Consider the following 16,573-nt stretch of genomic DNA (forward strand, 5'->3'; position numbering starts at 1 on the left):
GAACCAGTGACATAAAATGTATATAAATATCAGTTGTTACTCTATATCAGCCAATAATGTCTTAAAGCTAGGGTAGGTAATCCTGTTCAGAAACACTTTTTTTATACTGGGTGAAATGGTCCTTCCATCCTGAGAGTAGTCAATACATTATGTGTTCAGAAAAAGGAATGAAAAAAATCAGACCTCTGTAGCAGCTGCAGGACAGTAAAAACTAAAAAAAACTAGACCAATCACTGCCATTCGGTGCGAATGTAAAGAACCAATCAGATGCCTTCATGTCTCGTGCCCGAGCCCCACTGCGCGCGCTGCCCTGCGTGCACTCATCACATGTCACCGTTCTCGGAAACATTCAGCTCACTCCGAGACAATTTATATGGCTCACTACACCGAGTAAGCAGGAGTTTGCGGCACAATGGAAGAGAAAATGCAGCAAAATCTACCAATGCCAGCTTTGCTGGTAACTGCTCGCCCTGATAAAAAGCCTAAAAAAAGAAAATCGGAGGCAGAAAAGGCTGCAACGAAACAGGCACTGGATAAAGCCAGAGCACAAACTCGCGTCAACATTGCAGCATTTGAACGGTGGAGACAACTGAGGGAGCTGAAAAGCGATGCCGAGGTTGCGTTCTTTCTGCTGAACAGGTAATTATTTGTTCTGCTTCGGGGGGATTTGTTATTTCCATGATATATGTTACGTTAGGCAACGTAGCTACTTTTGTAGCTAGTATTAGCCCAATGCTAACATTAGCTTCTCTGTCAGTGTAAGCCAGTTGCGTTACAGGTATGCTTATCTGACTTTTAGGACATGACATTTTGAACATATTGCACAGCCATAGTCGCAAGTGTCTGCATTATAATTGTGATAAAATGACGTTAATATATTGCTTATAAACGGGACAACTGTGGTGATGTGGCATATGTGTTTTGTTAGCTACGAGAAGAAATGTTTGTTACTGTGTGAAATGGAAACAAAGTTGTGTTGTCATTCATTGTGTGTCTTTGAGATGCAGTAATTATTGTCAGATGTGTAATTGTGATATTCTTCCTAAAGGTAAATCACTGCCAAAGGAGTAGATCACCACAGCAGACGACGCCTCATGCAAAGCCTGACCTGTCAGCCATCCCTGGACACTCCTTTTCTTATATATATATATATATATATATTTCTTATTTATTATATGTAAATACAGATTGTTTATGACAATCAAAAGCAGCGAAAGTACAGATACTTGTGTAAAAAAGTATTTCTCTTAGGTCTCTCTTGTTCATTTTTTTTTTTAAATAAAACAAAAAGTGTTATACCACATTCATTGTCATTATTCATTTAGCATGTAAGGAGGTAAGAAAAGTAATAGCTTGTTTATGCTGAAATGGTAAAGGAAAGGCATTTATCGTTTCAAAATATTTATTCCAACATGACAAAAATACTCGGCTTTCCTGTGACCTGCAGCTGACTCTGACTGTGGATGCGCGTTCATGTTTGTGGGGGCGTAGCTTTGGACTGAGTACTGACGGGAGGGGGTGGAGCTTAGAAGAGGTGCCGCTTTCAAATCTTGCTAGCTCTCCCAACATTACCTACTATAGCTTTAAGCCGAGTTCACACTGTGCGATTTATAATAGTCCTTTACGATTGCTGCTTGTCAGACTGTACGAACCTGATCCTTGCTGTAAATCATGTCACACTGTAAGATCTCAGTTGTCATTAATATTAGACTAAACGACAGTCAAGACATGTTAAGAACGGACACACACAAGAAAACTCGTCTGGAGTTTTACATCATCAATCAATGACACGTTCAGTGACTGTGAGCTGTGTTACACACAGGACTGAAATGGTGGCTACAAATAAATCTCTACTGTTATTTTTGGTCATGGTGTAAGAATTGAGAAATTACAAAATGCCGGACAGTCTGTTTCGGGGGTGACCAGACCCTGAGAGGACAAAAGGACCTCTCTGGAGATTACCATTTGAACTGGCCCTTGTGCACCATCGAGACGAAAGTCTCACCTCCGAGTAGGCCTGTCGCGATAATTAAATAACCGTCTGATCGCGATTATTTGATCTAACCGCGATTGTTTCAGACAACCGCGATTATTGCGCTCTTTTATAGACCTACGGCACAAGGGGGAGTCATGAACCAAAATAAATAGACAAGCACTAATTACGTTTTCTAGCAATATATTCAAAGTCATCTGAAGCCATTCCATAGCTTAATGTGAGGGACAGTAGTATATTTACATTGTTAAATTAAAGTTCACAAACTCATCTGCAGCTGTCAATCATTCCGTTCAGCATTCAAACTCTGCAGCTGTCAATCATTCCGTTCAGCATTCAAACAGCGCGCGTCGTCCGGTTACGACAGGATACACGGTAAAACTTTCTCCAATGTGACATTGACGTTATAATGCTTGATCTGTAGATAAAGGGCTGTGGATTTGCATAAAATTACTTTATTTTGCTGGAGTTTTTTGCTGTTTCTAAATGACTCGCTCGCTACCGTGTGCCTACACAGCACAAGGACTATGAATTGGCATCAGACGCACAATAACTGGAGTTTAAAACTGTGAAGAAACAAATGATCAATAAACTGTTGGACAGATATACACTAGGATTTGTGCCCTCGACATATCTTCGCTTTGTGCCGTGAACTTTTAAATGCGCACTTGTGCAGCGCTGTGCACTGCGACTCCATGTTGCATTAAGCACATCATTCTGCACCCGCGATGCGCATACGTGCTTTGTTCCGCTCTGTTTTGAAGCGTATCATATTATCGTGGTTTGTGCACATTTGTTTTTATTAACATGTTTAGATTTTATTAAATTACTGTGCAGATGTTTTCAAAAATTACTTTTTGCTGCTGATTTATACACTCACTAAGTTTAATAAACAAATTGTCATAGCTATTGAATATATTTATTTAATATTTAAAGGTGTTAACTGTAATCTTACACTGCAAAATGATAACTTACAAAGGATTAAATTCATCACAATTATTTAATGAATGAAGCACAAAGCCCTAAAACAGACAATTAATCAGCATAATCGCCAAAGCCCTAACACAGACAATTAATCGTCAAAGCCCTAAAACTGACAATTAATCGGCATAACCGCAATTATTTTTTAGACAATTAATCGTCAGCCAAATTTCATAATCGTGACAGGCCTACCTCCGAGTCATCCGAATCTACATCTCTTTCCCTCTCCCCTCACCCCCTCTCTCTTATGCTCAGATGATCACCTGATTTCTCCCAAGAAAATGTATAGTTTAATGTGAATGATTATCACAGAGTATTTTTCATGTTTGGTATCATTTAAAATGTCACAGTGCGACTGGTACAAATGTCTCATTTCCAATAAGTAAAACAAAAGGTAATAAGGTTTCTAAGAGTTTAAAGATAACTGACTTACAAGGGAAGGTGGTCTCTCAAGACAAATGGTCACACACTCCCAAAAGGTGCGACCTCTGAATGCAAATTTCTTTTGTTAGTACATGTTTCCATGTGAAAGGTTTGCCTATATAATGAAATGCAGCAGGGAGTTCGAGGCCTTTTCTGTATTTCAGATTGGTCTGTGAGGCTGAGAGAGAGAGATCTCTTAGCCTCACGTATTTCTTAATGTTGGGTATGCATCTCTTTTCTTTATTCCAGAGAATTTGATGTTTTTTATCGATTATCTTTGAATTGATTATGAAATTGGCATGATACATTTACCTGACATAATAAATTGTTACATTTGATTATTCTAACTGACTTTGACATTATTTGCATTAAAGAGTTAAAAAGGGATAGTCAAACATTCGCTCACAATTAATGATACAAAGATATCTCAAAGCATTTTCATTTATGGAGTCAGATGAAATAACGAGAGAATACATATTCAAATGTATTGCATTTAATCAAAAAATACTTTGCCTCGAGAAAAGGACAGTAACACGTAAAGACCTTCTGCGCTGGTCGGATGGCGGACTTTGGGCCGATCGAGCGTGGGCTTACAAGTGGTGACCTCGGCGACGTGATCTCGCAACACAGACGAGCAACGTCCTTTCCAGCAAAGTATCGGATTTAAAAATCACCAAAGGTTTGAACATCTTCTCTTTCTTCCGCTGTTGTGGTAAGTCAATTCTCTTTGCCTTTTTTAGAAGTGTTGAGGGATAAACAGACACATCCTATATAAACATTGATAGAATGGGTCGGAAAACCCAGTCAGACGGACACCGGAAAAGTCAGAAACTTGAGAATTAGACAAACACACGGCAGGGACGTGATAGCGGTAGCGCAGATGAAGAATGAAAACCCTTGTTATAGTTTTTAAAGATCTCCTTGTTTGCCTACACAACAAGAAATCAAACCAAAATTGAACTAACTGGTAAATTATTAATTATTTTCTGGTAGCCTATTCGATGAAGAGCTGTAAATTAGAGCCGAAAGTTTTTTAAAATCAGCCGCATGTTTTCTCCATTGTTGTATTGGCTTTGTTTAAACACTAGCAACACGTGATGAGAATGAGCAAACAACAGAAATAAAATTCTAAGTTTGTAAACGATCGGAAAACACGTGATTTTATAAATAAAAATGCAGATTGATGCATTGTTTATGAAAAGCAAATTTTTCATAAATTCACAAATTTTGGGAAAACAGGATGATATGATTTACAGGCTAAAACTCAAATATCAAGGATAATGCTAAATTTAGTGCGAGTTTACAATGGCTTGTCTTGAAAAACAAAGACAATTTGACGGTCGTCGTATAAGTCACACTGCAGGACTGAGAGTCAAATCTTCTGACTGCCAGAATTTCGTCACAGGTAAAATTTGATCACAACGATCATTAATCGGCTGTCGTGAACATGTCAAACTAATGATCAAAGACTTCAGATTTTAGCCCAGGATCAGAGGATTCTTTGAGGACATGCAAAATTTGTCTCAGACGGCCAAATCGTGGTCAAAATTGTAGTGTGAACCTGGCTCTAGTAATATATAATATAATAATGCTTAGTTTTATAATCAGAGCTCTGTAATTTTAAAACATATAAAGCAACGCAATAGAGTGATGATTGAGAGATGAACAAATAAACCTTCCTCAAAAGACTTATGATCATATTTAACAAATTTGATCATGATTTTTGATTAAAAAAAGATGTATGGATAATCATGTAAACTTAAGTTGCTTCAGTCCAGAAAATTATCATCTTGAAATATTACAAACAATAAAGGTCATTCTTATGTTTACTTAAGATTTCACAGCAAAAAGACGCGTGAACCACGAGCTGAAAGGACACTATTTTACAATTATACTGGGCCTTTTACATTAATCTTGTTTCAATTAAGATTAATGAATGAACTTACCACAGTTTCTCCAGTTTACAGTGAGGATCCTTCAGTCCATCAGAGAGCAGCTTCAGACCTTTATCTCCTATTCTTATATTCCCAGTCAGATCCAGTTCTCTGAGGGGTGAGTTTGATCCCAGAGCTGACGTCAGAGCAACACAACCTTCAGCTGTGATATTACAATAACTCAACCTGCAGAAAACAACGACACACTCTTCACTCTCAGTTCAACTTACAAGATGTGCAGATCGGTGGGTCCCCAAGACTGGAGTTGAGAATCACTGACATAAAATGCATATAAATATCAGTTGTGACTCTATATCTGCCAATAATGTCTTAAGCTGAGTTCACACTGTGCGATTTATAATAGGCTAGTCCTTTACGATTGCTGCTTGTCAGACTGTACGAACATGATCCTGACTGTAAGTCATATTACACTATAAGATCTCAGTTGTCATTAATATCAGACTAAACGACAGTCAAGACGTGTTAAAAATGGACACACACAAGAAAACTCGTCCGGAATTTTACATCATCAATTATGCAATGTTCAAAACGCATCAAAGTCCATCAAAATGCAATGTCATCAGTTTGCCTAAATTAGAACAAACATTTAAATGTTGTACGCACCATTTACTTGTGGTAGGGAGCAGGTGTCAATTTCTGTTGTACCAACTAACATTTTGAAAATGTGAATATTTTCATGAATCTGAAAATTTACATCAGAACGGCTTTTTGAACGATTTATAAAATTTTTACAAAAATTTGTTCTGCCCGTGTTTCATGAAAGAGGCCCTTTAATCGGCTGTCGTGAATATGTCAAACAAACGATCAGAAGAATCTTTTAGGATTTGCAAAATTTGTCTCAGACGGCCAAATCATAGCCAGAATCATACAGTGTGAACCTGGCTTTAGCAATATGATATAATGCTTAGTTTTATAATCAGAGCTCTGTAATTTTAAAACATACAATGCCATGCAATACAGTGATGATTGAGAGATGAACAAATAAACCTTCCTTAAAAGCCTGATGATCATATTTGATAAATTTGAACATAATTTTTCTATTAAAAAAGATGTATGGATAATCATGTAAACCTAAGTTACTAACAATCAGGGCCGTACGCAGGGATTTATAAATACTGAGGTCCCAAATGTGATCTTGCTAGGGGATCAAGCATGCTAAATTTGGATTTTTACGATCTACGCGTGCATTTTAGGTGTTTTAAGGCCAGAAAAAAAAAAGAAAAAAAGGATAACAATAGCTTTAAAAGCATGTCAGTGGACAGTAGCATAAATTATTTGTCAAGCAGAAAACAGATTCTTAAACATGAGAATCAGCTTAAATGTTGCAATGAATGATCCACAATACAAAATTGAAATGCAGAATGTTTATGCATATTGTTGACAAAACACAATCACTTATTCCAAACAGGAATGAGAAATGATTCAATGATTATTTTGCATAGATGTTACATTTCAATCAAACGCCAATGCAATCCTTCTGTGCCCAGAGACATATGAGCAATATGTATGAGAATCAAAGATCAGTTTCAGCAACTTGTTTCTTTCCTGAATTAATCAATGTTTTTGGACTAATCAGTTCAATTAATGGTTCAGTTGCTCACTCATAAAGACTGTCACGTGTCGCCCCCTTCTGGCTTAAAGATGCAAGTTGCACAAACACAGACAAGTGGAGTAATACAGTAATACAGTCCCAGTGCTGATACTGATATATTTATACAATAATAATGGCAATATATTTAATAGGCGCTTGTGTTGTTAAATTGAGCTTATAATTTCCACTGTTATTGGCAAAGCGTACATAAGATTGCAAGCGTAAATAAAATGTGCATGTGCAAGAGAATATTTGAAGAGCTCTTTTCCAAAACGCGATAAATGCCATTTAAAAAAAAAAAAAAAAAAGAGTTTGTCATGTCATTTTGCTGTGTACTGAACCTATTCACTGCTCCATCAATGTTTCATGCCAAATCGCTATACTTCCTTGTTTAAAATGCAAGATGCAGTTCCTTTCCAAACCGCGATAAGCGCAGAACCTATTTTTAGCCTAAACGATACATCCTCTCGACTAATCAGAATTCGGTGAGTGTTCAAAAAGACTCTCTCTCTCTCTCTCTCTCTCTCTCTCTCTCTCTCTCTCTCTCTATTTATTACTGTCTCTATTTATTACTGACTGACTCGCCTATTGAATATCGTTATCATTATTGAATATTTTTAATCATTTGTTTTTTCATGCATATGTAGTGGACAAATTGGTCCTATTTGCTACAGGTTTGAGACTTTACTAAAAATGACTCTGAATGTATTACTAAATAACTTGAATATTGTTATTACTATCATTACTTTTTTCAGGTTCGGCACCGAATGACTATTAGCCTAAATGTGTTACTAAACAGTACAAGTTAACAGCGGTCAAGTTGTCACTGTTTGCGTCAAACAAGTTGTGAATTTGTTGTAACATTAAAACAGGAGATCATGACTAAGGCGGACATACACTGTGTGATTTTCATCCAATTTTGAGCCGAATTCTGACTCGTGCGACTCTTTTTCGGGTCGGGCCGATTTTCAGCTTTGTTGTGCGTCGTTTGTCGTGCAGTGTTCGTGCAGTGTACAGCGGGAAACGAGAGGCGATTAACCTCTCCCGACCGGCAATCGGATGGTCGGATGAATTTCTGGCATGTTAGAAATTTTGGTCGCTCCTTGTGACTATATCACATAGGTGAAGCAGAGCTACGAACCGATTGCCCTAAACTCAGTGTTTTTTCCCTCACTGCGCGTGCGGGAAAACAGAAGTTTAACCATTTCATCTGCAGCAAAAAACAAAAAACAAAAAAAACAACGAAAAGATGGAGATCTTTAAGTTCTGTAGTTCAAACTAGCTACAAATTACTGTTGCTTACCTCTAGTTCGTGTTGCAAAATGGATTAACCATTACCCACGTCTTCCAAGCCACCTGCGATGTAGCCTATCTGACACCGTGCCTCTTTTATTAATTTGTTAAACAATGTTTTTGAAATAAAGCTGTTTTTAATTTTCATTGATAACTAATTATTGCAGTGTTCAGACATATTATAGACCGTTAATAATTAATTACATGCCTATAATTCATTGTAATCGACCTAAATGTTTTAGACAATTTTCAATAAGGAGTGAAGAATCCAAATTTAAGAATATGTTTAAGATCTGCTGATCTTACTTCCTTACATAACATCACATGAAAAACTAAGGTGAATTACACTGTAATGGGCATTCAAGGTGAACATGATGGCATCAATTTACTGATCAGAAGTCAGCTTTAAGTCAGCTGTCGAAACGTTGCTTTGATCTTCCAACTAAGAAGTTGGACTGTGTGGGAATGTTACCTAGTCTAAGGTCTCGTGACCATTTGTTGTGTATACCATTTGGGGGGGGGGGGGGGGGGGGGTACCATTATCTCAGTTGGGGGCAATTGCCTCTATTGTCTTTAGATGATTAGATTTAGTGGTTACCTCTAAGGCTGTGTGTATGTTTAGCACCTTTAAGGACAGCCCACTGAAAGACCTATAAAGAAACCATGTAAAGTATGTTAGCCAGAATGATTTGGGAAGAACTGCAGCCGCGTACAGCGAAGTCCTCAATAAAGAATAACTTTGTTTGAACGTGATCCCCAACGTCTCCTGGTCTCTTGCTTCGACGAAGAAAAAGTTTTCAACAATTTGGTGCCGCGACCCGGATGGAGAAGAAGGAAACTCAAAGAACTGAATCTTAAAACTTCAAGCTTCCTCCAGATTGAAAACTTCAAGCTCAAAGATCTCAACAAAGCTGACTGAGTTCCAGACGAATGTTTTCTGTACAACCAAAGACTCGGTGAGTTTCGCTCCATTCAAAGAACCAATGCAGACCAGTACAAATGTTTTCCTCTGCGCCGTTCAGAGAAGTAGTTAACAAACAGCTGTAGAGTTTGGTTAACTAAAGATAAGCCTCTAAAAAGTTTTCTTTTAGAGATGAAATTGATCCTCTGTTGTTAGCAGGGAAGATTAACAGTTACATGTTAATATTGTTTGTACCTTTGTAAGCTAGAGAAGATTTAGCCTCATGTGCTAATAAGATTGTACCCTCTGTTTGCAAGACAGTAGAGAGAAGTTTTTTTTTAGTGTTTGTTTGTGGTAACAGAAATTCGCAAAATGTTTAGGAAAAGTACTAGACAGATTACACCTTTTTGGACAGATAGTGAATTCAAGTCTTTGTTATCAGAGCACATGGACTCCATCGTGACTGAGCCAGTCAGATTGAATTTAACCAAGAAATTTGGCATTGATCCAGAGAAAGTGTGGTCAATTGAAGATTGCAAGAAAGTGTTGAGTGCATGTATCAGGAAGAAAAATCTGAAAGGCATCATCTGTTGTCACCGAGAATTTAGCTTATCCATTGCACAAGAACAAGCGCAGTGTATTGCTAAGTTGAAAGAACAGATCAAACAATTGCAGACTCACATGTCCTGTCTCAAGACAAACGTGGGCCATAACAAAGCCTCAACCAAATGTGATTTAGAAGACCAACAGTCAGAGGAAAGCTATCCTGATTTACAGTCTTTTGATAGTATAGAGGACAATGTCAATACAGATGTAAATGCAGTTGAAGTGTGCGTAGCTAGACAAAAGCCTGAGGGAAAAGGTGTTGATACAGTTCCATTTGCAACCCCCATATTGCAGCCACAAGCAATCAAAACATCTTTAGGTCCGAAAGAGATTGAGAGAATTGCTGAAAGTTTGCCATCAGTGCAAAGAAATTTTTCTGAGTTTAGAAGAGCATTGATCAGCAAAATGCGGCTCTATGATATGACTCTAGCTGAAGTCACCCAGCTAATATCACAGATCTTGACTGAGTCAGAATTCAATGATTTTGAAAGTGCTGTAAATAATTCTGAACTGCAACAGGCCAGTAAAGATGAATTGAGAGAGGAAGTTGTTAAAGTGTTAAAAAACATTGTTGGACCGAAAGTGGACTGGTCAAAGATCACTAATTGTGTACAGAAGAAGGATGAAACTGTTTGTGAGTACACAGACAGATTTTGCCAGACCGCTGCCGCTTACAGCGGGATTGCTGACACTTCAGAGAAGGTGCTAGGTGATAATGGTCCTCTAGTTCGCGCATGGTCCGATGGTCTTTTGTCAGAACATAGAAATGCATTGCCTTTCTTAGATCTTACATGGTCAAATAGAACCCTGCAAGACAACTTGGACAGTTTAGCTATTTGGGAAAGAGACTTTGATGTCAAGGCAAGAGTAAAAATTGCAGCAGCATCCTTTAAGGTTAACTCAGAGAAGCCAAAGAAACGCAAAAGTCCTAGAGAAGCCAGTTGTTCTTACTGTGGCAAGCACGGACATTTTGGAAAAGAATGTCGAAAAAATAAAAATAACTTAAGACAAGTTAACAATGTTATGCAGCTCTTACTACATTTGTTTGCTACTTTGAAGCAACCCCTCCCCTCGTCACTGGACTCGTGGGTAAGCTTTTTGAGGTGTTAACAATTTGGGCTGTGATTGCTTAATCTCCCCAGTAACTTACAACAAAGATGAAAGACTTATTTTTGTTTACGTAATAGAACAAAAGGAAAGTGACTGTCACAGTATTTGTTTGGGGGACATTCAGAAAACTCACAGCCTTAAAATGTTATACCACAGAATATTGCAGTTAGACAACCATCCTCTGTTAATGATGTTTATTAGGACTGATGTTTCACTGGAGAATGGAGATGTGCCAATTTTCTCACACACTGTACAGTGTGCACACAACAGGGACAGAATAGGACACGGTTCAGTGAGGGCCCTGGAAAGAACTGACGCAACAGGCATCAGGGGCCAATCCAGGGTGAAGACAACCTCATAGGCCTTTCCCCATTTAGTCCATCCCTACCTCACTGGTCCATAGGTGTCAAATAAATTAAGAAATAGGGAAAGAATGAAACGACAACAGTAGACTCTGAAAACGATAGAACCATAGTGTTTAAACTGCTACAACCGTAGTGTTTTGAAGAAATACTGCTCTGTTTTGTTTTCTTTCTTCCTCTGTGCAGATAAACACTTGATGGCTGTTCCAAAAATCCATATGCAATGACGTCTCACCTGCATATGAAGCCACAACCTCAAGAAGACAACTACACCCATTGCTGAACGAGCCAATCACAAAAGAAAAAGAAAAAAATACACAACGCAGAGATAAAGAACCTTCAGTCATCCATTGATATGATCAAGACTACAAGCCTGCACCATTATCTGAGTGCTGCACCGGGTTAATGTCAAGTTAACCAACAAGCAATTTTGATCTTTCAACAAAATTACACCCCAGATGACTGAAGATAATTCTTCATGGTTCAGAAACTTGTTCACGAGAAAATAAGTTCCAACCATAAAAGAAAATGAAAAATACACAGCGCAGAGACACCACGGACCCTAATCGCATGTTCGTTTCTGTGTCAACATGCAATTACAGAAAATCAACACAGAACATGTGCGACTTATGGAAGAATGAAGTCTATGCATGAATACTGCTGGTCTGCCGTTTCTTTGTTTTATTGTGTTACAGGTATGTGTGTATGCCATGATGTCTTCACAAGCTGCATCCTGGTATAAAACATCACCTCAGATTTCCATGAACAAACCTCATGAGGGATGAGTCATCAGAGCGACTCTACATGACAAATGGACTCTACAGGAAACAGACTTCACAGCTATTCAGGCGCCATGGACTTTCAAGACTTCCACTCTTATGCTACATGGTTTTCTGTGTAATCATGTGACATTTTACACCCTGCGTCGCAGGTGTCAACAGTTATGGTTTTGAGAAGAACTATGACACTCATGTAAATCAAGGACACAACACAGAGCAAGTTATATGTGCCTGTAACTTACACAAGTTACAAGAATGAACATATGCGATGTGCCTGTAACTTACACCAGTTACAAGAATTAACTTTATGTGTTTAAATTTGTATTTTGTGAGAGTTTTTGAGAACTCTCAAACGGGGGACTGAAGAATCCAAATTTAAGAATATGTTTAAGATCTGCTGATCTTACTTCCTTACATAACATCACATGAAAAACTAAGGTGAATTACACTGTAATGGGCATTCAAGGTGAACATGATGGCATCAATTTACTGATCAGAAGTCAGCTTTAAGTCAGCTGTCGAAACGTTGCTTTGATCTTCCAACTAAGAAGTTGGACTGTGTGGGAATGTTACCTAGTCTAAGGTCTCGTGACCATTTGTTGTGTATACCATTTGGGGGGGGGGGGGGGGTACCATTATCTCAGTTGGGGGCAATTGCCTCTATTGTCTTTAGATGATTAGATTTAGTGGTTACCTCTAAGGCTGTGTGTATGTTTAGCACCTTTAAGGACAGCCCACTGAAAGACCTATAAAGAAACCATGTAAAGTATGTTAGCCAGAATGATTTGGGAAGAACTGCAGCCGCGTCAACGCGAAGTCCTCATTAAAGAATAACTTTGTTTGAACGTGATCCCCAACGTCTCCTGGTCTCTTGCTTCGACGAAGAAAAAGTTTTCAACAGGAGTAAGCTTCTATGTAATATTTTATTATCCTCACAGCGCGTTGGTTATGCGGTGATGCGCTATGAAATTATTGCGTGGCAAATTAATTATAATAGCCTATCAATTTAATAATAAAAGTAGCCTAGGCCTTCCCTAATAATAATAATAATAATAATAATAATAATAATAATAATAATACTATAATACTACTAATAATTTAATACATGAATTGGAAATGCTAAATCATCCTGATATTGATAGCTGATGCTTGTTTTGACAATATCTCTGGATACATGATATCGTCTATAGGCGCAACCCGGCACGAGGGTTTATCGTGATAGTGTGAATTCGTTTTTTCATGCATATGTAGTGGACAGGTTGGTACTACTTGTTACAGGTTTGACACTTTACTAAAAATTACTCTGAATGTATTACTAAATAACTTGAATATTGTTATTACTATCATTACTTTTTTCAGGTTCGGCACTGGAATGACTATTAGCAGAGGTGGAAGGTAACGAATTACATTTACGTGTTACGTAATGGAGTAGTTTTTTTGTGTACTTCTACTTTAAGTAGTTTTTAAAATCTGTAATTTTACTTTTACTTAAGTACGTTTTGATTGAGGAATTGTACTTCGCTACATTTTAAATCATATCCATTACTGAGTAAAAAAATAACTAAAATAAATAGTAATACAAGGGGGGGATAGCGCACCGGAAACTACTGCAAGGGTGGGAGAACAAATGTGCAAAAAAAAAAGTTATGCAACACCGTCGAAAGCAAACCATTGGCAGTATGGGCAATATTTGGATGTGCAGTAAACGACTGCGCGTGGTTGTCCTCGAGGATATATACAATTTGCAAAAAATGTGGATGCAAAGTGGCTGAAACAGGAGGAAACGCATAGAACACCATCCCTCTGCACGGATAAAGGTATGTCTCGTTTATATTTAGATGCAGAGGGAACTCCGGAATCCATGCAAATTGAATTTACAATAGGTACTTGCACACTGAGTCCAAAATTTCCGTATGCTTTTCTTCGTATTCGTCATTCGGTGGCTAAGAATTGTAAAAACACCATTGAAAATGCTTGCTACAGATGCGAAAAACGCAGAAAATCAAGACGTGAGGTCGTATTTATTTTTTTAACATGCGAAAATTTCTTATGCGAATTTCGGACTCAGTGTGCAAGGACCTTAACGCAGATGTCACATAAAAGACGCAAACTGATGGATGGATAAATAAATCGAAAGTAGAGCTGTGCCTGTGCACTAAATCAAATTGCGACATGGTCTGTGAATATTAAAGCACAAAAAGACTGCTATATACTCGCTTGATCTGCGTGTCTCTGTGGGAATGAGCTGTGCCGCTTCCTCTATACATACTCAAGTTTTCAGTGTCTCACAAACAATACGAGGACATGAATAACTTACATGGACATTTCCAGAGCTGCTCTGAGAGAACGCCTAATGAGCATTTTCATCATTTTATTTGAGAAAAACCATTGTCAAATACACTCCGGAACAGGTCTTCAGTACAACCCGTCAAAATAAAAGTTTGGTTTAAATAGAAGAAATTATGAAAGAAATGTATTATTGTAGACCTACTTCTTTAAAGCACTTCTCAGAATAATAACAACAATAATAATAAGACAATTTATTTAAATATTATTTAAGGAATATTTTTTGTCCATGATTTAATTTAGTAAATTTATTTTGCAGCACTTCCCCAAAAAATAAAAGGATAAGTTTAAATTTTCATTTGAAATATATAAATATCAATATATTTGTATTTATTCATAAAAAGAAAAAATATTTTTCTGAATAAAATACATTTCATAAGACTCTATTATTCTTAAATATTTTAATAAATTATTAATGTTAAAAATAAGTTGTTGATCTGATTCATTATCAATTACTGAATTTAGTTGATTAGACAAGTTTTATTGAAATTTTAATAAACAAAACAAACCAAATGGTTTTCGAGTTTGTTATAATAAAAGCATTTGTTCAACCAAAAAAACCTGTTTTCATTCATTTAACTGTAATTTTATCTGATGATAATAATAATAATAATAATAATAACAACAATAACAACCATAATTTAATAATACCGTTTATTTATTTATTTATTTATTTATTTAATAATTGATTAATACTGTAAGCCGTGATAATTTAGAGATGGTTATCATACTGTGAAAATCTACAACCTGAGAGAGTCCCCTGCCCCTGTAACTCAGTAACTTTTACTCTGAGTAAATTTTAAATGAGCTACTTTTTACTTTTACTTGAGTAGATATTTAGACCTGTAATTTGTACTTAAGTAAAATTTCATTGAAGTAATAGTACTTTTACTTGAGTAGAATATTTTAGTACTCTTTCCACCTCAGACTATTAGTGTTAAATCTGTTACTAAATGATTTGAATGTATTTTTAACATTGTTGTATTTAAGGACTGGTATTTGTATGTGTGTTATTTTTAAATTATTTGTTTTATGTGGTGGACAATATTGGCACGTGACATTGGAAATATTTATTTTATTTTTACTATTTAGTTTATTTTACCATTTATATTAGTTGGCTTTTATTTATTTCATGCATTTGCAATTATTTCATTTATATTCATTTATAGTATGAGTCCCTGATTATATGTTGCATGTTCTATTGTTTTTTTTTTTGTTGTTTTTTTTTTTTTTTTTTTAAAGACAAACCATACATTTTTGGAAAAAAATTACTTTGAATTTATCATCAACAATATTGTTGTTTAATTTAATAATCATTGTTCAACATGTTCAGACTGAGCCAAAAAAAAAAAAAAAAAAAAAAAAAACAACAACATTTTAACAGGATAAACTGATATGGGTCTAGGTAAAAAATGTAATGTTCCTGAAAAGTACTGAAATGGATTTATAGCGTTTTGGAAAAGAGCTCCTCATTTGTAAAGGTGTGAATATTTGTACACCTTTCAAGTGTAAGAAAAAAGTATTTGTAGCATTTTACTGTTATTTGTAAGTGTAATGTATTGTGAAACTGCAGCTTCATACTAACGCAAAATAAATATGATCTGTATTCTTCTGTCTTCCAATTTTCTGCGCTTACACTTTTGGCACGTTTTTTTCGCACAAGAGTATTGCAGGCCTGTGAACAGCAAATTTAAAATACAACGAGTCATGCTTCTGTGAACATAAAGCCTACTTTGATTTGATTGGGCATCTGGTCACTCAGTGTTTGAGTGCTGAAGCAGCTCAGATGAGAAGGTCGGTTATTGTCGCAATGCGCAAATCATTACCGCACCAAATTATAGTTAATATTAGGCAATTATTTCACAACCTTCATTATATACAGTACAGGCCAAAAGTTTGGAAACATTAATATTTTTAATGTTTTTGAAAGAAGTTTCTTCTGCTCATCAAGCCTGCATTTATTTGATCAAAAATACAGAAACAAAATGTAATATTGTGATATATTATTACAATTTAAAATAATTGGTTTTCAGTTTATTATACTTTAAATTATCATTTATTTCTGTGATGCAAAGCTGAATTTTCAGGATCATTACTCCAGTCTATGATCCTTTAGAAATCATTCTAATATGATGATTCATTATCAAAGTTGTAAACAGTTCTGCTGCTTAATATTTTTTCATAACCTCTGATACTTTTTTAGGATACTTTGATGAATAAAAAGTAAAAAAAT

The 16,573-nt window shown here is 36.4% G+C and overlaps 1 protein-coding gene across 1 annotated transcript in view; it reads right to left on the reverse strand.

Moving 5' to 3' along the window:
• The window catches only part of LOC307161781 (NACHT, LRR and PYD domains-containing protein 12-like), a gene marked incomplete at its 5' end in the record, with an annotated part of 73,276 nt that overhangs the window by 9,853 nt on the left and 46,850 nt on the right, over nt 1–16,573 (reverse strand). Inside the window, one exon of the mRNA XM_079876725.1 lies at nt 5,344–5,517. Coding sequence (XP_079732851.1) covers nt 5,344–5,517 — 174 coding nt within the window. The remainder of the gene's footprint in view (nt 1–5,343; nt 5,518–16,573) is intronic.

This window comes from Squalius cephalus (genome assembly GCF_949319135.1).
Source record: "Squalius cephalus genome assembly, chromosome: 7".
Taxonomy (NCBI): Eukaryota; Metazoa; Chordata; class Actinopteri; order Cypriniformes; family Leuciscidae; genus Squalius; species Squalius cephalus.